The sequence below is a fragment of the Hermetia illucens genome, chromosome 2 (genome assembly GCF_905115235.1).
Source record: "Hermetia illucens chromosome 2, iHerIll2.2.curated.20191125, whole genome shotgun sequence".
Classification (NCBI taxonomy): Eukaryota; Metazoa; Arthropoda; class Insecta; order Diptera; family Stratiomyidae; genus Hermetia; species Hermetia illucens.
Window position 1 is genome coordinate 62314379 of NC_051850.1, and position 22724 is coordinate 62337102.

The 22724-nt window shown below is 41.3% G+C and overlaps 2 protein-coding genes across 3 annotated transcripts in view; one reads left to right on the forward strand and one right to left on the reverse strand.

The window, feature by feature from the left end:
- LOC119648214 (protein giant-lens) overlaps positions 1-5696 on the reverse strand; it is a 36370-nt gene extending 30674 nt beyond the window's left edge. The window contains exon 1 of the mRNA XM_038049822.1: positions 4997-5696. Within this exon, the coding sequence (XP_037905750.1) occupies positions 4997-5224 (228 nt within the window). The 5' untranslated portion in view covers positions 5225-5696. The remainder of the gene's footprint in view (positions 1-4996) is intronic.
- LOC119648212 (elongation factor-like GTPase 1) overlaps positions 1-22724 on the forward strand; it is a 330197-nt gene that overhangs the window by 289837 nt on the left and 17636 nt on the right. The window lies entirely within an intron of this gene.

The window sequence follows — 22724 nt, forward strand, 5'->3', positions numbered from 1 at the left end:
CTTAAAAGCGGTAGATACAAGCTTTAATGTTTTTATGGACAAACTTTTGTTAGTAAGTGGAGAAAAAGTGATGCTTACACTTCATAGAAGGATGTTTGGAAGGTTGTCGAAACCACGGCCGCCATTAATGTCCAAACCTCCCATGAAAAATTCGACAATTGAAGCATTCAGAAAGAGATAAAATCAACTGTGTCGGAAGAGGAGTGGAACAAAAGAATAGATGTAAAAACTGAGGATGATCACAAAGAAGCTCACATACTTGTTAAGAACAATAAGAAAAAGATCCACGACTTTATATAATATTAGCAACCGGAGGACCGGGCGAGGTACGAGGAGAGCTGAAGAGATTGGATTCCCGTCGATGTAGTGAGTCATCAATGTTTATTGCAATGTTAGGAAGACGCATCCGTTTAAAAGGTTTTCATTTGCAGATTTCTAGAATGTTTTATGGATAATACAGTTGTTGTTGGAAGATGTTTTTACAGGAAGCCATAGAGTTTTCAAACCGAAGCCAGTTTGATTACATTATAAATTTCATAGCGTACCATACTAGTCAATTGCCAGAAGATACTTAGAACTGCAAAATAAGCTCTAGGAGCATGGAAAGTAGACAATAAACGGGTTGAAGTTCGAAACTGAAATGCGAGCAGTGAGACACTTAATGCGGGGCGGAGCACTTAGGTTCTTCTTTTTCTTCAGCCGTTGTCCCGCTCACAAGTGGGGTCGACTCGTCGTGATTAGTTTCGCCATTTGGCTCTATCAAATGCCTGATCTGGATGCAATCTAGTGGCTTTTAAATTCCCATCCAGCGTATCAAGCCACCGTTATTTCGGCCTGTCTTTTGGTCGCTTACCATCGACTACGATGTTCAGACCAATCTTGGCAAGTGAATTCTGGTTAACGCGAATTACGTGACCATACCATCGAAGACATCTCTCTCGCAATTTCCCACGATCGGTGCAACCCGATATTGATGGAGGATATTTCGAATGTGATCAAAACGTGTCACGCCACTAGTCCAACGCAACATCTTCGTCTCCATTACCGCAAGACGCTGTTCATTTTCTTTTATATTCCGCCAACACTCATAACCAGAGAGAGCGACTGGATGGACGACATTGCGGTAAGTTTTAGATTTGAGACGTTCGTTGATACGTCGATCACAAAGAATACCAGCTCTGGAACACTACTTCATCGAGGTAGCGTTAATGCGTGAAGCAATTTCATAACACAGTTCTTCGTTGGCTGATAGCGTGTGTGTATTTGAGGTGGGGGAGAGACAAGGGAGCCCCCGAGATATTTAAATCGCTCAGTTCTGGGCAAGTTACTGCCACTGACAGTGTTTGTGCCTCATGGGAATCGGTCGTCAAAAATTCAGTTTTATTCATTTAGGTTAATTTTGCATTTTGTTATTCGCATTGGAAAAGAAGGCAAATGGTCCTCAAAATATCGGTATTTCTCCTATAAATAAAATACTCGCGAACAGCAAAATACTACGTATTTCTTGCTTTTTCCTTGCTTAATTGTTAAAAATACTATTAGGTTGTTGCAAATGAAATGTCGGATATTTGAGTAAAATTTCAAAAAACTATAACTTTTATGAAAATTAATTTTATTAGTCAAAATAAGAACCAGCAGCTTCAATGCACTTCTCCCAACGAGATACAAGGGCATTTATTCCAGTTTCGTAAAAGTCTGGGTTTCTAGAGCTAAGAAATTCTTCAAAGGCACTTTTGACAGCTACTTCATTGCTGAATTGTTTCCCCGCCAAAAAGTGATCCAAATGCTTAAAAAAGTGGTAGTCGGTTGGCGAGAGGTCGGGTGAATATGGTGGATGAGGAAGAGTCTCATATCGTAATTCATTTAATTTTTGGACCGTCATTCTGGAAACATGAGGTCTGGCGTTATCATGGAGCAGTATCACTCCATCTCTGTTGACCAATCTAGGCCGCTGAACACGTAATTTCTTGTGCATTTCATCAAGTTGGGCACAATATTTCTCTGCATTAATTGTTTCACCACGCTCCAAAAACGAATAATGAATAATTCCAGATGCAGACCACCAAACAGTTACCATTACCTTCTTCGGGTGAAGGCTCGGTTTTGGCATGTGTTGTGGAAGCTGATCGGCATCTAGCCATTGCGCTGATCTGCGACGGTTGTCGTACAATATCCACTTTTCATCGCATGTCACTATTCTGCGCAAAAAGGGATTGTTCCTGTTGCGGTTGAGTAGAGAACTGGATATTTCCATTCGCAGCGCCATGTTTTGCTCGTTGAGTTCATGCGGAACCCACTTATCAAGCTTCTTCACCTTTCCAAGCTGTTGTACGTGCCGAGATACTGTCGAATACGCCTATTTTCTCTGCAATGTCACGCATCGATGATCGGGGATCATCACCGCTGTGTCGTTCGTTCGTTTGCTGCGTCAGCTCCAAATGCTCTGCAAATGTTTCTGGTTGCCTCCGCTGCGTTGTGACCAAGTTTAAATTCATATAGAAAAAGTAGACGTTTTTGACTCCCTTCCATGCTTTTTTCTTTGAGTTTTACTTGGAACTTCAATGACGATTGAAACTGAAATGACTCCTTGATCGAACGAACGACTATTTATACTCAATTATCCCATACCACCAGAGTCACCTTGCGGCAGTTTTAAACATTAAAATCATAACTAACTTCACTTCATTGAAAAATCCGACATTTCATTTGCAACAACCTAATATATCGGAGTTGAATTATATAAAAATCAAAAAAGCAAAAAAAGGGCAAACATTTAAGTACTAACAATCCGCTAGAAACTTTTAACCTTTGTAATCTCACGAAGTTTACTTTATCCACCAAGCTAATCCTCAGCATGCTAAGGTTGAGTGCTTGATTATCTTAGGCAATGCGTGTACGAAATTGGTAATTATCTTCCTCTTCCTCTTCTTTAACCTTTGCCCCCCATCGTTTTAAAGAAATTTTTCAATAGTGTCACTTTCGTCTTATACACGTATAGGACTCTAGTATTGTGTATTTTAGACTATTGATTTCACACGAAGACGTTATAAGTTTGCTAATAGTAGTAGAATAGAAATCAAACTTGATGGTATTATGTCTTTTCTTATAGATCTTACAATTGAATAAAAGCGAAAAAAAAATGAAAATAAAAATCCCATATGGCCCCCATCAAAATACTGCAACACACAAAAAGAGTTCAACACGACATCGCGTTTTACATACCAGATTTTGTATGGGGGCAATACTGACATTTTTTTAAAATTTTTCGGTTAGATAGGTTCTGAGAACGACACTTGCTTAACTTGGGATACATATTTTGAGTGTTCATTCCCCTCTACGTTCCAACCAATATCAGAAAATTTCGAAAGGTACTAATCAAGCTCTTTCGTTTGATTCCCTACATGATTATATTCTGGGGAAAAAGCCCCCTAAAGCCAACACAAAATAACGGAACTCATGGCACGTCACATATGGTATTCTCACCAAATTTTGTGACGATAGCTTTCACGCAAAACCTTAAAAACTGGTGCTAAGCCTGCAGCAGCGAAACAACACAAAGTCGAAAACAAAGATCCTCGGGATAGCGAAATCGAGAGGCTGACACTCAACCATATCGATCATCGCGAACTTTCTGCAAATTTTTCATGAAAAAATTCTTATTTGATAAAAACAATCATACCTGAAACCCCAGCTTTCCGCTTTTGGCTCTTTTAACTTGATGACCTGTAATTTTGGCGTGTAATATTATATAGAAGTGAATTCGCATGCCTATATATATTTGGTCCCTATTTTAAACCACACACAGTTATATCCAGAGCTTGCCATGCCATAAACGACTGAAAAACATTTTTATGGACCGTGGGAATGACTAGATACGATATATGCTAGCTTCAGGGGGTAATTAAATTTAAATTTAATGCCTTTATGGGAAATAAAAAGGGAATAGGTGAGTCATCCCTTTCCAATATTTTTTTCCAGCTAGATACAGACATGCGGAATCTTTAGTATAGTCCGGTATAACGTCGGCCTCTGGAGCATTTTAATTCCAGTGACATACGTAATTTTGAGTTCATATCGTTGAAATATATGCAAAGAAAAGTTAAACGTTACTTAGAATATCCATGTTATCCATGTTCAAGTTCACTCCAATTAGATATGATTATCTCAACCACTTACCGATAAACAGTTTCTGAATATTTGCTATTCATAGCCACATATCAGTATCCATAGAAAGGTTCTTTACATAATAGTTCTCCAAAGTTCATATTTTTGCATCATTCCAAAACATGTTTTCGGCAACATTTGACTTCGTTCGTCATGAATTAAACTTTTGAGGAATCTGTTGCCAATAAACATTTGCATAAATTAGAATAAATACACAATTCCCGAAAGAGCGGTATTGGCGACTGCGTGTTTATTTGGTGCGTAATTGCCCAGAGATTTCCTGAATTCTGCGCTGATCGCACCTCGACCATAGCACGTGAGGTTCCTAGAACCAAATGGAAGCATCGCGCGGAATTTCCACTCTAGAACAAATATCTGCTTTCTGCCTTCCCTCTCGAGCGTAAGTAAATAAATAATAGTAGAATTTCCATGGAAATAGTGGCCACTTGTTGCGCGCCACGAAGGCAACCCTGCCCGCGAACTGCTGATGCTGGGACCGCAGCGTAAACTTTCATTTCATTCATTCATTCTTTCATTCATGACAAGGTCCCCATTATGCTTCGATTGAGAAATGTGCTGTAAAGTGGGAGAGGGAACGGTTTTCGTGTACCGGCGTGTTGACACACATGGGCCAAAAGGTCAGGCCAAGATCTAATAAACTGTGGAATTGAGACGGGAGTGCACATTCGTCACACTCGTACGACAATGCAGAAATTGGTTACATGGAAAAACTCGATTCGCTGTGCAAAGGTTAACAGATAGCAATTTCAATTAAACTCTGGCACCCTTGCTGTAGCGGAGATGATTCAGGCGCTAAGAAGAAGTTCCTTACCCCGACTTGGTAGAATATCTTGATATCCTGCGAATGAGCCGCGGCGGTCACCTGCCTAGGCTTCTGCTGGTCCTTTTGGTAGTGCGGATTCTGCTGGGTCACCAACTCGTCACTACTGGTCTTGAAAGGCGCCGTGGACTGTGGCAGCTCGAGCACCTCCAAGGGAACCCTGCTCGCGATCGCGACTCCAATGAAGTGGAGCATAATTAGCGTAAGAGAGGCCGTCATGTTTCCAGATGGGTCGGCAATCGATCACTGTGTCACCAGAAGCTCCAACCGCACTGCGGAGTCTGAATCGGATCGTTCGAGGTTTGAATTGCACTCAGCACTCCAAGGTCAACAACGACCGCCTTGCTATAGTAAACAGGCGGAACGTGCGCACGTATTATGCATTGTACACTCTTACACTCAGAATGGACCGCGCACCAGATGCCAACGAAATTCACGCCACTCAATTTTCATATCATGCCAGTGTGCAACGGCTGAAAACTTGTTATCCTCGTAATACTGGCGGAACACCACAACTTCACCTCCCGAGATGATCAACGAAACTGATCGTCGTAAAAAGTACCAGAAAAAAACTTGAATGAAAACCACCACACTCACATGTGCTGGTCGACATCCACCTCAAGTAGTACACAGGCAAACCAGCACCATGGGATGTCATGTCTTGGGATTCGAGATATTCATTCAATCTTAGTTGCGTCGCGGCACTACGTTCACTCTTCAAGTTATCTTCGAGATACTTCGAGAGTCGAATGCCATGGAAACGGCCGATACACTGCCAACTCTACTGCTGAGTCTACCTGTTGCTCGGCTGGACTGGAAGGCGAGTGAATCACAGTCGGATGAATGTGGACAGCCGGCAATCGCTTCCGGTCTTACTGGATACCTGAGAGGTGAATGACGACCACCTGCTCGGCGTCCTACCGGGAACATGGTGCACTGATCGTCGTAGCTGATTTCCAGGCAAAAGGCTTGCGGGTCAGTCATTCTCATCCTTTTATTTGTGAACCTTTTGGAAATTTGAACAGATCGCAGATATCACCGCGGGGAAATCTCTGAGAAAAAATCTCCTGTTGCTGTTTTTCTTCATGATAGCAGTGTATGAGCCGACCCTTCTCTCAACCTGTTCATAAATATTTATGTTTATAGCCTCTTAGATATTCTGATTAGCATCATATTTGCAACGAAATGGATACCGAAAAAATGAATGGAATATTAACAGGTCCTTCAAACGCGTATAGTTTTATATATTTTATGTAGGAACAATGTAATCGATTAGCGAGTTTGGTGAGAATTTATCGAAGTAACTTCAAAAAGGCTTCAGGGTGAACGAGTTAAGAAACAAATCGGAATACCGGAAGCTGAGCGTTTCAGGTATGAAAACTGTTTGTTCATTTTGTGTGAGGAAGTTTCTATGCACTTTTTTTCTTTTCGAAGATAACCCCAAATTCAAAATATTCCTTCATATATTTCCAAACTTTCAGATATTATATATCTATCTATGTACATATTGAAGACATTAATATATTACGCTCATCCTAAGCAAACACTGTCTATTACAGCATTTGTGTAAACACAAAACCTTAGAGGTTAGATTTTGTCTTCTATTTGTAGTTAATCTAAAATTGATCAGTAGATCAGTAGCTTACTCCAACTACAATTTTATTTTATTAACAACTTACATCCTGGGAGTAAGTTGCTCCCGAAATATATATATACATAATAAAATAAAATTGTAGTTTGGAGTAAGCTACTGGTCTATCAATCACAAAATCTTATTAAAATCGGTTTACTGTTTGTCTGTCCGTCCGCCTGTCTTTTTTTTGTGGGAGGTAGAAATCTTCAGAAGACACTGGTCTGGACACACCAGCGTGTGGGATTTTTACCCACTAAAACCTCCCCCGACTTCCTCCCTGCCCCGCGGAACCACCATAAGGTATTAAATCACGGGGCGGAGTCAGCTCACTCTAGCTTAGTCACCTTTCGCGTTTTTCTCCTCTCCTCTGCTTTTCGCAGTTTATTTTGGATAGATGCGATCATGGAGTTGATCGCATCCCAATTCTCTTGATGTGCTAGCATTTTCGGCACTAGATTTTCTGGTACCAGCACCTCTCTAGAGTCTCCTCTAGATACCTCCTTCCTTCCACAAATCTCGGACAGTGGGAGAATACACGCTCTGAGTCCTCTGGGACTTCATCGCAATTCGGACAATCGGGTGAGGTCTCTAATTTAAACCTGTGAAGGTATTGGAGATATCCTCCATGCTCCGTGAGAAACTGGGTTAGATTATAATTGATCTCCTTGATGGCAGGAATGAGCCTCTGAGTCCACCGACCCTTTCCTAAGCGTTCCCACTGCTCTTGCCATCTATTTATGGATCTCTCCCTCCCAGTCTTCTTCATCTGCGATGAGGAATAGGTTGGTTTCGCATTGTATATGTTCGCCATCTCATCTGCCAAGATGTCAATCGGCACCATTCCAGAGATGACGAATGCTGCATCATCTGAGACAGTCCTGAAGGCAGAGCATACCCTCAAGGCTGTCCTCCTGTAGACTGCATTCAGTTTGCTAGTGTTAACTGACATCCGCAACACCTCCCTCCAAACTGAGGTTGCATAGAGCATGATCGAGGTCACCACCCTGGCTATAAGCAACTTAGAGGTATGCCGTAACCCTCCCACGTTCGGCACCATCCTCGCCAGGGCCATACTAGCAGTGGATGATTTATCGCAAATATACTGCACGTGTTCCTTATAGCTGAGTTCCCTGTCTATCACCACCCCCAAGTATTTGATTGTCGGCTTGGAAGTGATGATATAATTCCCGATTCTAATACAGGCGTAATTTCTCTTCCGACGCTTAGTGATGAGGACCGCAACTGTCAAACCAGAGCTCTTTAGCCAACTTTTAACAGCACCGATTGCCTCGCTTGAGTATAACTCAGCATCTTCGAGATGCTTTGCGACAACAACCAGCGCTATGTCGTCAGCGTAACCCACCACTGTGGCTTCCCTCGGATGGGGAAGATTAAGTACATCGTTGTACATGCTGTTCCACAGTAATGGACCCAATACGGAGCCCTGCGGGACCCCCGCGGAAACAACGTACTCCTGGGGTCCGTCATCAGTGTCATATCAGAGCCTCCTTTCAGTTAAATAACTGTCGACGATAACAGCGAAATAGGCGGGAATACCAACCTTCGTTAGGGATTTCCGTATTAGATTCCAATTGGCCGAATTGAATGCATTTTTCACATCCAGGGTTACTACCACGCAATATTTGCTGGTACTACCCTTTCCGTGAATTGCATTTTCGGCCAAGCCAGTAATCAATTTGATGGCATCAGTGGTTGAACTGGCTTTAAGGAACCCATACTGCCGATCTGAAAGGCCGCCTTGGCTCTCAACAACCGGGAGTAATCTATTACAGATTACCCGCTCTAACATTTTCCCCACAGCGTCCAAAAGTACATATGGGTCAGTATGAGGATGGTTCACCTGGAACTGTACCAGGCTTAGGCAGAAGTACCAACTTCTGTCGCTTCCATGTCGCTGGAAATATCCCCTCGGACATGCACGCTTCGAACTACTCAGCGAACATGTCCCGCCTGGATTTCACGGCAAGCTTAAGGGCCTTATTCGGTACTCCGTCCAGTCCCGGCACTTTATTGTCTCCTATTCTTGCGCAGATATCCAACAGCTCGTCTCTGGTGACTGGCGGAATTGCCGTCAGATTCAGAGGTGGTTGGAATGTGTCGGTGGTCTCCTCTTGCTGGTGGAATAACCCTTAGATGATTTTCAGCAAGAGGGTACGTAGGACACGTGATCTGCGGAGATGAACGGCCTCTGAATCGCCCCGTCACGATTGTGTAGGCACCCCCCCCCCCCCCACGGGTTTACGTCCGCTTCTGAGCAGAACTCCTTAAAGCATTTCCTCTTGCTTCGCTGAATGGCAAACTTAAGGGTTTTGCGGGCGGCCTTATAAGCGCGCCTTTTTTGTCCCTGATCGACTCTACCTACCGCCTCTAAGCCGTTCTTCTGGCTTGGTGGCAGGCTGATCGAAGACCAGCCAGTTCACCATTCCACCAGTAATTTGGTCTTGTACTGCGGAATGAGCACCTCCTAGGCATGGACGCGTCACATGCTTTGGCGATGCATTGAACCCCATGGACGGCTCTTTCCATAGAGGCGCCTGCTTTATCACACCTCTATGAAGGTCTACTCATCCAGAGTTTTTGCAGACCACCCAGAAACCTTTCTCGGTTTCGGGAATGATGGGTCTTTGCCCTGTGGCTGGATACATGCCTCAACGAAGATCGCCTGGTGATCGCTGTGGGTGTAGCGTTCGCTGACGCACCAGGACATACCACGCGCCAGCGAAGTGCTGACAAAGGTCAGGTCTACAACCGAGCCTGACCCCCCTTTCTGGAAGGTGTTTACAGCATCTTCGTTAGCCGAAACTATGTCCATCTGCGCAAAAACTTCTAATAAACTGCGCCCCCTGGCATTTGATTCTCTGCCACCCCACTCAAGGGCCCATGCATTGAAATCACCAGCAATCACCTTTGGACTTCGTCCCATTGCGTCGAGAACAAGATTATCAACCATTTCCTCGAATTCAGGCAGTGTCAGACTTGGTGGGGTGTAGCACCTGTATACATATACACCACTTATTTTTTGCCCAAACAAAGCCATTGGTTGCCTGACTTGCAGTACATTGTATGGCCTGTCGACCGCAAACCCATATCGCCGCTCCACCAGTCGAATCTGGGACCCATACGCCACCGTGACGGTTTCTGTTCGGCTCACTTATAATGGCGATTTCCATTTCAGATTCGAACGTGGTCTGTTCAAGTAAATACTGAGCGACCCTGCAATGATTCAGGTTTATTTGAATAAACCTCATTTTCTTATTGCAGTGAGCGGCTTCCTAAATTCGGAACATTTACTACTTCCGGCGAAATGCCGGTGATCCTGTCCCTCTTTCACCTCGCACAATAGGCATTTGGGGTCCGAATTGCACTCCTTGGCAATATGGCCCTTCTCAGTACACCTTCTGCATCGATTGGATCGATCAATGCTGCTGGTGCATACCTTGGCGAAGTGCCCAAACATGAGGCATTTAAAGCACCTCTTTAGTTAAGTCTGTTCTCTTAAATGGCAGACAACCCATCCAATCCCAACTTTTCCGGCTGCTAACAACTTCTGCGCTGCCTCCACAGGTACTCGTTTTGTGCCCGTTTGAGTACCGCCATAGGCTTTTCGTAAACTCACAACAGACTCCTCGGCAATTTCTTCCAATTTGAATTGCTCCTTCAGAGCAGTACAAATTTCTGTTTTCGACGTTATTTCGTTGAGATCTTTACATTGTATGTAGATCTCATGTTTTTGGGCACGCACTGCGGCATTCTCCCCAAGTGAGTCCTTCACTCGAGTGCCAAAATCATCAACCTTGTCCACGCTGAATCTTTTCACCTCGAACATGAGTTCTCCTTCCTGGGTTCTTCGGATTGGATTTACATTTCCGCTCAGATCTTTTAGGTCGGGATCCGCTTTGACCTTTCTGGGTATCTACGCGTAGGACAGACTGCCCTTACTGAAGGTAACAATCGCATCTGGACGGGTTCGCACTTTTGCTTTTCCTTTCGCTTTTTTGCTCGTAACCTTATACCATCCATCGTTTTCGTTCCTTTTGGGCTTCGCAACGTTGATCGACTTTCCTACATTCGCTGTACGCTTCCCTCCTTCAGAGCTATTAGTGCTAGTTTTCAGAGTTTCCTGCCCGCGTTTTTTTCTCTTAGGCGCCTGCTGATTATTTAAAGGATCTCCCTCTTTTTCCCGTACTCGTTTATTTCGCCGTGATTCGATGGTAGTGCGGTAAGGTGTCACTTGGGTTGCTTGTGACACTATTGGTGCAGAAGGGTTCAGCGTATCTTTAGTATACTTTTCCTCCACCTGCGACCTATTATAGAGGACTCTAATAGCCCTCACTATATTCTTTATGGCTTGGTGCATGTTGTGCTTGTCCTTGATGAACTCGGACAGCTCAACTATTTTTGCCCCAAGCAGGATAAAGGGTAATTCCTCCGGATCGAGACTCCGCTCCCTATAAGCCCCGACAGGGTTACCCCTTTTATACGCTGTTTCACTTTTGGCGGTTATTGATCTTGCCAGTACTTTATCCTTCACCGTCTTTAGCATTGGTGAAGATCTCGAAGTTGATAAGCTTCTTTTGAAGGAATCCTTTTCTTGTTCCTGGAGCACCTCCTGCTGTCGCGCATCTTGAACATATGCGGTCGGTGTTGTCACGTCTTCAGTTAATCTTTGTTTGGTCTTGCTACTGGTGGTCTTCCATGGTGGTTTTATGTTCTGGATATCCTTCCCATAGCCATTTTGGTCCACGCATCTGAGATGAGCAAACACTAGCCTATGCACAGTCAGAAAAGAAAAGTGCATGAACACATATTTACACATCAATGGGTATGCCCCAATCCGCCAGCTGGGGTCGCGCCTGATGGGAGATCTGGCCACTCCTCACAGGGTCCGTCCGTTTGTCTGTCCGTCACACGCATTTTTTTCGGAGACGGTTACAGCGATCGACACCAAATTTGGTAGAAAGCTGTGAACTGTGAACGCTCACGTATACAGTGAGTTACATCCTTTTACGACGACTTTAAGGGGGGGTCCCCGTACATGCAAAAGGGGGGCGTAAATTTGTTTTTCATCAAAGTCATGATCTCACCAAGTTTGGTGGAAATCGCATCATTACTAACAAAGTTATAATACGTAAAAGTTGTCGAAACTGGATATTCTCACATAATGTATGCATATATTACGTGCTACGTACTAAGAAATACACAAAACCTTTCATACCTGAAGCGTCCAGCTTCCTGTTTTCTGACTTGTTTTTTTTTTGTTAAAAAAGTAATTTAGGTAATTAGTGTTTAAGTATAAATAGAACCGTATAATCGAAATTGTTTTCAGTAGCTTTGTCAGTACATCAGTATGAAGGGGGTAAGTTGCTCCCGAACTATATATATACATAATAAAATAAAATTGTAGTTTGGAGTAAGCTGCTGGTCTATCAATTTTAGACTGAACTACAAATAGAAGACAATATCTAACCTCTGATAAACTACGCTTATGGCTCATAAGAGTGCTTCCAGGTAATTTCCGTATGTACTATCTGGAGAAGAAATAAGGTGCCAAGTAATTTGCTCTTCAAATTACATACTTTGTTTCACAGGACCTTCTTTGAATGAGTTTGTATCACACAACGCAAATTTTCCGATACCAAATTATAACTCATCTTTTCAATTAAACACTTTTTTATTAATTAATTAAACAACAGAGAAGTTAGATTGATGGTCGAGCAGCGCTTCCACTAGACTCGCGAAATTACAATGCCACCGCTCGTTCTAATTTATCAAGCAAAACGTCGAGAAGCTAGAAGCTTCAGGTATGAACGGTTTTGTTTGTTTCTTATGTTGGTGTATTTGAGTGCAGAACTACCCCATTTGTACTTAGCCAGTAATGTGTTATATCATTTAGTATGTCAAACTGCCCACCTTTGTGTTATATTATATTTATATTTAATATTTGGGGTTGCAGTAAATTTACACGGAAAAGGTAACTTTGAGCTGTTCTAACTTTGTTAGTCGTAGCACGATTTTGGTGACAGTTGGGGTCATCAGGCTATACTATACCATAATTTATATTACTGAACATTTTTGTAATTCTAGAATAAACTTAAGGGCAGTTCCTAGTCAATTACCCCAAAAACATAGTTATATACTATTATTAACTTAATTTGAACACACAGCGATATGAAGGGTATTTTGAGGCCTGGATACCGTAAATTAATACTGGCGTCGAAAAGTACTAGTCGAGACCTTCCATTTGATACCCAACATGACTATATTCGGTGAAAAAAATTACACCTCTTTGTTTGGTGTTGTATTGAGATTGAGGAAAATATTACTTGAATAAGCAAATTTATAAATTGCAATTTATATCACGTGGCGGTGGATGAATTTATCATATTAATAACTTCCCTTTGTTAAATTATAAATTGGTCCCTCAACTTTGGATATCAACCTTGTAATCGTTTTCCTTTCACAGAATATTTACAAAATTTATCCTTTTCCAAGTTAATAGTTTTGATATTTTTGTTTTGTTTTTGAGTAATTTACAGTATGTGAATTTTGAAATTAATTAAAAAAAAATACATTAGATTTTTACATTCTTCATTTATTCTTAATCGAAGAGCAGAATATCTGATTCTGTTGGATGCTCTGGTCGATGAGCGATATACTTTTTAAGGTTTTGTGTGAAGCAAAACCTTATCAAAATCGGTTTACGGTCTGTCCGTCCGTTCTTCTGTCACACCTTATATCACAAACCCGATTACTATCGCTGTAACGCCTGCTGAGGTACCACGCTATCTGATGCAATTTCACTGCTGCATCAACACAGTTTCAAAATCACCGTCAATTCTGCTTCCTCAAGCTGCTGCTTCTTCGAGCACATGCGTAGCCTCAGCTCCTGAGATGCCACTGACTGGCTCTGCTTATACCCTGCCGGCGACTGCAGCCAAGAATACTGGCGTCATAACTAAGTCGCCCGGTCGACTAATTCTCTGCCTCTATCTGCCACACACTGTTCTACTGCGTCTATAAAAGTCTGTGTCAGCCCGACGACATCCGCTAGCCAAAGTAAAAATCATCCTCCATCCGAGGGACATGTTCCCCACTCAGCACCGGCTGCGCTACGCACTTCTGACGATTATCTTACTGTCGCTCTATTAGCACCACCACCGCTGAACCGCAGGCCTTATGTCACTCGACCGGGTCCCAATTGAACGTCGCCTCGTCGCTGAAACGGCTGTTCACGTCGAGGCTAACATACTCCACCACGTCCGAAGAAATTCTGACCTAATTCAGAAGCAAAGCCAACTCAACTTTGTCACCTTTCTCACATGTAAAACTGACGAAGGATGGCTCTCCTGACTGAGGGATAACTTCCTTGAAAGTGACGTATTCTCACGGTTTCGATGCTATCGTCTAATCTTCCTTTTGGCCACAGGGGGTCTTTGTCACGCCTATTCAGAGGACTTAGCTTCGTGGAAATTTCGGCCTGCCCGCCCACCTCGCCGAACTTAAATGATTCTGTCAACTTTACACTGTTTTATCGAAATGTAAGGCATCTAAGGACCGAGCTGTCGGATTTCAAACTGTCTGCCTTAGCATTCCAACCTCACTTTATCTGGATTTCTGGAACCTGGTTGGATGACATGGTTTTAGTTTCCGAGCTCCGCGAAGTTTACTCTGTCTTTCGTTGTGACAGAGACAGTGCTGCGCTTGGCAAGACAACTGGCGGAGGTACCCCAATAGCTGTTAGGTTCCCTCTCCGTGCGAAAATCATCTTTCCCTCCTCCTCCTCCTCTACCTACGATTCTGTCACCGTACGAGTCATTCCGCCAAACATATGCCCCTTTATCATATCGTGTGTATATTTTCCCTGCCTCAGCCCGCCTTCTCTGTACGAGGACCTCTTCGACAGATTATCAGTGGTCCTAATCGTTTTGCTTCCCTCACTTCTTTTCATCCTCTGTGGCAACTTTAATCTTTCCATGCTCTCCTGGCCCATTACCCCTGGCCTTCCCTTCCTCTATCCCCTTTCATGTACATCTGTGCCGCCCTCCAGTTTAACCTTTCTAGAAACCAAGCCTACCAAATTCAACTTTCGTAAGGCGAACTGCGAAGTTTGAACTCAGCCCTGGCGGCAATCACCTGGGCTCCCCTCTTCTCTCCATTTACGTGTGACCAAGCAGTTCACACCTTCTATACCATTTTATTTGATCTTCTTCTTTGTTACACTTCCTCCTCTTCTAAGTGTTTACGATCTTACCCTGTCTGGTTTACCACTGAAGACCATAAAAAAACTACGTCAAAAATACACTGCGAGGAAGAAAACCTATGCTGACTTATTTTTTTTCAAATCTCTACGTTTCCCGGTCAAATCCTTAATACGTAAATCCAGAAACGAATATTTGACCAGTGCTGAAGACTCACTAACGCGCGGGAAACTCAAAATTTCCTGGTCTTACATTCGCAACTCCCGCTGTCCTGCCCAGCTATCCTCGTCCTTTAAACTCTTTGGCTCCTCAGCTAACTCCCCCCAACTATCTTGTGATTTACTCTGCCGCTACATTTCCCCAGTCTATGTTCCCCCTTCTTCCTCCGAATCCCTTCCGCTAGTGGATGTAGCCTGCCCCACATCGCCTACCATTCCGCTCCTTAGTCCTCTCTTTGTTGAGTATCTCATTGGCAAACTTGATGCCAATGTCGGACCTGGCTACGAAGATCTTCCAAACCTCTTTTTGTTCAAAACTGGCAAGTCCATCTCCCTTTCCCTATCCCTTATTTTTAACAAAAGCCTCGAAAAAATCGGCTTGTGGAGAGAGGCCCTTACCATCCCTATACACAAAACTGGCGATTGTACGCATGCCGAAAATTATCGTCCCATATCCTCCTGTTCCAAAATCTTGGAAGGATGTGTCAGCGATTGGTTGTCCGCCGACTTTGCTCACCACAAAGTGAAAAAGCAACACAGCTTTGTTAAGCGTAGGTCCACTGCATCCAACATGCTTGACTTTAACAACTTTGTCGCCAAATGTCTAAATTCACGGCAAAAAGTTCATATCATTTACACTGATTTCGTTAAAGCCTTCGACAGATAGATAATAAGATAATTTTATCCAAAAGTCTCGTCTCTAAACGTTTCCATATCACTTGTTTTATGGCTTGCCTCTTACCTTTCCAACCGATCCTGCCGCGTCTCTTTTGACGGTTGCACTTCCCGCTCCTTCTTCCCTCTGGTCTGGCGCCTCACAGGGGACAACCTTGTTTGCTCTATGCCGACGAAGCTGTTTTCCACTATATCGTCGCCTATGGATTGTGTTTCCCTTCAATCTAACTTAAACACTCTGATTCGTGGGTGCTCGACTAATGGTTTAGCACTAAACGCCAGAAAGTGTCACTCTATGTGCTACTGCCTAAAATCCTCACCCATTTCTTTCTCCTACTCTCTTAAGGGACATTTCTTATCCTGCTTAAATTCCACTCAAGACCTCGCAGTCACTTTCGACAATAAGCTCCGCTTTGACACCCATTGCCTCGAAGTTACCAATCGAACAGCAAAATTGTCAGGCTTTTGCTTCGCTCCTCCTCTGATTTTGACTCAATCCAATCCTCCTTAGCTCCCTTTAATTCCCTTGCTCCGTGATCTGGTCACCTTCCCGTAACTGTGATTGCCTTGCCCTTGAAAATGTTCCCTCTTCTGTAAGAAAAGCTGCCCTCGTGTGGACTACCCATCCCGCCTCTGCTTTCTGAATCTTCCCTTCCTACAACAGCGTAAATCCTAACTAGATCTATGCACATTTTTTAAACTTTCCTTGGATTTGATGGACTACTCCGCAGCTAACGACATCACCTGCCGTCCTGCGTCTTATAACACACGTAACGCAGACATTTTCATCGTGCCTTTCGCGGAACTCAAAGTGCACTTTCATTCCTCGATTCTTAGGTTTTGCCGAAATTACAACGCACAACAGCTTGGTCCTTTTAACTTCTCGACTTTAAGTAATTTTAAGCAGGGATCCGCATACATGTAAAAAGGGTGTTTCACCGAGTATGGTCGTGGGCGATATCAGATGTCTCGGTTAGTACTTTACGAACACTATATTAGTTTTGACATTTCTTGCAAAGAAGAGAATTACGGAGGTCCGAAAAGAGTCAGTTACTTCCAAGAAGCTACCTGACCCAACTATCTGAAAAAAATATAGTGATCTACGCGCAAGGTGTCCAGGCCTCTAAATACTCGCCATACCGATACCTGTTTAAATAAAGTTAATAATAGTATATTACCATATTTATTATAACTACAGTGAAAACTCTCATGGGGTGTTCGTCCATAAGGAAAAATAATATAATTTTTCGAAAAAATGTGTGTCGAGAGGGATCACCTTTGTAAGCAAATGAATACACTTTCTAAAGACAAAATTTTTATTTCATTCTTTACCAGGCAAAACTTGAACTAAAGATTTATTTAATTTTTATTTAGAATATATTTTTCAAAAAATTCGGAACTTGTGGACTGACGTAACATATTGTTTTTTTTCCAAGCACAGTGTTTGAATACGTCCCTCTAAATAACAAAAAAACTTTAAGGTTGAAGTTGTTTTCAAAGCAGCCTGATTTGATAGCACCTCTGATGCTTCCTCAGGCTGTTCAGGGTCGGAATCCTCTTCATCTAAGCAGATTTCGCTACTTTAACAGTTGATTTCAAACTCTGGGAGTGTTGATGGAGACTCAGTGGCTAATTCTTTATCGATTTCGGGGAATTCTGTTGCGTCGGAGTAGCCTTCCCCAAGTGTTTCTGCCAACTGAAAAATAGAAGACAACGTTGCTGAGGATAAGTCACTCTCAGGGTTGAATTCTTCTGATTCATAATTTTTGTCAAATCCAGCTTTTCTATAATTGTTACTGATTGCACCTTAATCCAGACTGGTTGGTTTCTTCGCCCAAGAAGTGTCAATGCTTGCGAAGATGTGTTTAACATGCATGCTTCGATAGTGAACCTTGACATTTTTAATAACGCCCTGATCTAACGGCTGACAAGCTGATGTCGTGTTGTTTGGAAGAAAAATAATTAAAATATTTTGTAATTGAAAGTCGCGAGGATTCGAAGTTACATTGTCTAGGAAAAGCAAAATTTTCCTTTTTTCTGCCTAATTTTTCCTAACTTGCGTGTCATTCGCGCCTTTTTATTAAAATGCCAAATTATTGGCAACCGCTTGATGTCCATAGTGGCAAATGCTCTGAGACGTGCAGCTTTCCCAATCACCAGAGGTGTGTAGTAAAATTCTTAACCTTTCTTTGGAAAATTTTCCCAAGGTGACACTTATTCGATATGAGAGCAAGTGTTTTGTTGTTCTAAAGAAAAGACCTATTTCGTCGGCATTATAAATGTTCGGATAGCTGAGTGGTTAGAGCACAAGGCTGTCGTACGGAAGGTTGCGGTTCAAATCTCACTGGTGGCAGTGGTATTCAGCTGTGAATGAGTACCTGGGTCAAATCAGGGTAACAATTTCAGGCGAGCGCAATGCTGACTACATTGCTTCCCACAGGGTACTGTAATCCTGTAGTGTACCGTTACGGTCTTGAATGAAGTGCTCTAACACACTTCAAGGCCCCGATCCAATATGGATTGTTGCGCCAACGATTATTATTATTATTATAAATGTCCTGGAGTCTATAACCGAGTAGAAGTGCTGGAAGTTTTTTTAAAAATTGTTCGACGTCTTCTGGATTAACAACAGAGGCTTCACCAGACACACATCGAAATGCTATGTTGTGGCTACTCCGAAATCTTTGCAGCCAACCGGTAGATACACCGAAATCTTTAACTCCAAGGCTTAAAGCTCCTTGGCTTTCCGATAATGGAGTGTTTTGATGAAACCAGTCATAAACCATGGCATCAATATTTTTCCCTTCTGGATTGATAAAGTTTTTTTTTACTGTTGATATTTATTATTCTGTTAAGGGAAAGTCGCACCGCGTCCTTGAAGAACTATTGTTGATATTTACTCCAGCAATCCAGCTAGCCCTTAATGCCTCCTTGTTCCACACAATAAGGGAAGCCTGCGTCTTTCCTATGCCAAATCTGGTTGAGATAAGTCAAATTAATTTATCAATATTGAAACTGTTTTAGATTATTAGATTATTTGCCTATAGTTTTACCTTTTGGCTAGCACACGCACTGATATATTTTCATTTTCATATGCGTTGAGAAGTCTATTTTCTCTTTTAAAGAAAGCACTTTCCTCTCTGACATTATTAACTATTTTATCTTTTAGACTTTTCACTTCAACTTGCTGCGACTGAATTAGACAATGTTGCGCTCATAAATGTTTTGAATTCCTAGGCACAATTTTGTACAGCGTGTACGTTTTTAAGAGGTTCGTGCCAGGCTAAAAATGTTTGTTTTTTTAAAAAATTATAATATCTACTGTCCGCGTCTGGTCAGAAGGGGTGACCGCCCAAGATAGGCAAATTGTTCTCAAGAACGGAGTCCGCCTATTAGGGGTGTCTGCCAAGAGAGCTTTCACTGTAAATTGTTTAGAAATTGGCTCCGAACTCCCTTTCATTTTATCCTAGAATCATTGACTGTACTGCAGTAATATAGGCTATACTATAAAGCATGATACTGCCAACTTTGGTGTAAATCGCACTATTACTAACAAAGTTATAATAAGTCAAAATTGTTACTCTTGTTCAAATCTCTTGCATTCTAAGATTTTAAATGTCAGTGTCATACTACAGTAAATGGTCTGACAAACTAAATGCATGAATATTACGAGCTAGGTACAAATTGGACAAATGCGCATAGAAATATGCCTACATAAGCATTACACACCTGAAGCGTTCAACTTCCAATGTCCCGACTTGTTCTATTTTTTAGGGAGAAACACTTTTTGAAAATTGTTACTTTACATGTTCCATCACAATAACATTTACCAAGTATATAATGAGAAACAAAATTAATGTTGCTATAGTGGAGATGTACCATCTATTTTGTGCAGCAAATTTAATAATAATAATAATAATCGTTGGCACAAAAATCCATATTGGATCAGGGCCTTGAAGTGTGTTAGAGCACTTCATTCAAGACCGTAACGGTACACTACAGTATACTGTAGGAGGCAATGTGGTCAGCATTACGCTCGCCCGAGATTATTACCCGATTTGACTCAGGTACGCATTCACAGCTGAGTCGACTGGTATCCGACGTTAAATCACGATACAAATCCCACTGCCGCCAGCGAGATTTGAACCGCGACCTTCCGTACGACAGCCTTGTGCTCTAACCACTCAGCTATCCGGACACAAACAACAAATTTAGGTAAGGATTTAATATGGTATTGCTAAAAGGTTACTAGTTCTGCTACTTCAGCTGTTAAATCCTTCAGCTTATGAATATTATTGGATGACAATTTATTGATTCTAACGTTATTTTTTTATTCGATAAGTCTGTTTTTTAACGTGGTCATTTCATCTTTCTTTTTAATTGGAATATATCTTGAGTTGTCGAATGAATTGAGCAATCATCTGAGAATATCATTATGTATGTTCCTTATAGTTTTAAATTTTCAGTTTCGTTACATTGGCATTTATAATTAGCTTACTGAATTTGAAACGATGAGCTTTAGGTTATCTATTTTATGTATAATATCTATTCCAACATTTAAGTTTTGGAATTGACCAATTTTATTCTGAAGCCTGACATAAAGTTCAGTCACACAAGTCCTGACATAAGCTGATTTTTGTTTGTTACGATTTTGCAATCAATGTATTATAATATAATTTGCTATTTTGATAGATTTTCTAATATTATTACGTTATTTTCTTTAATATATGGGAGTATTAGAGATAGGTTTCAAAATCTAGTTTTGTTATTTTATCGATGTTTATTGAAACATATATTTTATTATCTTGCATGAAAGCATGTAAGGTTAGATCTTTGACCAGTTCTTGATAATTATTTATAATTGAATCGATTGCTAAATCATGTTTTCCCCGCAAATTATCTAGTTGTTCTGGCTCTATTACGAATGAATGTGGCATGCCTGACTGATAGAATAACGGGGATTCTCTAAGAATTTCGATTTGTATGTTTGTAATTCCAATTTTATGATTAATTTGTGAATTGATTTCATCATTATGTAATTCAAACTGCAACTTCTCGTCTGCGTTGGTATGATTATTAACTTAGTCTATTACGTGTATGATTTCATGTATCTTTTGCTTTATAGAATTTTGTCCAGTATTTATTATCTTAGCTATGTTTAAGCCTTAATAAGGAATAGTTTTTTTCCATTCCCATTTTTAAGGTTAAGTAAAACAAAATCTTATTAAAATCGGTTTACTGTCGTTCTGTCTGTCGGCCACACGCGTTTTTCTCGGAGATTGTAGCAGCAATTGACACCAAATTTGATGGAAAGGTGGAAACTGTGAATGCTCACGCATACAGTTATATCCTTTTACGTCGAACTTGAGGGAAAGGGTGCAAAAGGGAATGTACTTTTTTTCACCAAATCTAGTCATGTGGGGTATCAAATGAAAAGTCTCGGTTAGTACTTTCCAAAGCTGGTCTTAGTTTTGACATTTGTTGGAAAGGTGGGGAGTTAGGGGAGTCGAAAGTGATCATTTATTTAACCAGGGCCATTCTCAGAAACTGCCCAACCGAAAAATCTGCTAGGCTTCGAAATGCCTTCCATACCGATATTCCTTCAAATAAAGTTAATAATATTACTATAATTTTCAGTAACTGGCTGCAGAACCCCCCTTAAGTTTATCCTAGCATCACAAAATGCAGCGGTGTAGGCTATAATATAGAGCTTGATCCTATTAAGTTTGGTGAAAATCAGACTATTATTATCAAAATTATAATAGGTCAAATTAGTCACTTCTTTGAAAAGTCAAGAATGGATATTCTCACATAATATGATATATGCATATATTATGTGTTACGTACTAATGGGACAAATGTCTTTATAAAAGAAATACACAAAACCTTTCATACCTGAAGCGTCCAGAAACCGGAAGGTTTCCCGACTTGCTATGTCCGATTCGTTACTTTGCACAACATCAAGAATGTTTTTGATTCTGCGTCATAAGCATCCATGGTACCAAAAAGAAATTTAAAACTGCATTTTGAATTAGACAAACCTTTTCTATATTGACTATCAGATCTGAATCCTAAAAGACCATAAATACTATCTAGTTTCTGGCTGAGCCTCTTTAGCTGCAGATCACTGTATGATTTCAGATTTCTGCATTCCTTTAATTCATTGGTGCCATCTTTATGAATATTAAGAACTAGTTATTTTATATTGGATATTTCGATGTCAAGCTGAGTGGTTAGAGCACAAGGCTGTCGTACGGAAGGTCGCGGTTCGAATCTCACTGGTGGCAGTGGGATTTGAATCGTGACTTGACGTCGGATACCAGTCGACTCAGCTGCGAATGAGTACCTGAATCAAATCAGGGTAATAATCTCGAGCGAGCGCGATGCTGACCATATTGCCTCCTACAGTATACTGTAGTGTACCGTTACGGTCTTGAGTGAAGTGCTCTAACACACTTCAAGGCCCTGATCCAATATGGATTGTTTCGCCAACGATTACTATTATTATTATTATTATATTTCGATGTCAATGTCTTCTATATCTATTTATCCTAATTAGACTAATTTCGTTATCAGTAAATTTAGCTTCTCTTAAATATTTAAAGTAAGCTTAGGGAAATTCCAATTTTCGGACAATCAATGCTTGGACAGTTAAAACCGTAAAGATTCTGTAAAAATAGAATATTTTTTAACGCAGGGTTTTATCATATATATTTCTAGTTTATAATCCTAGATATGTCTCGGTTATTCCTTGGATTTCTAAGGTTATAGGGTCCTATTCATTTAGGTTTGAATATACCACTGGAAATAGCCAGATTTTTAGCTAAAACTAAATCTCCCAATTTAGCCCGATTTGTCATTTTCGTTGGTTTTTGTTTTTCTCCGAAGATCGAATTTTGAGGCATTTTTCCTGATATCTCTTAAACGATTGGTACTAATATTGATTCTATTCTCCGCAGTTTCTTTTACTTTAG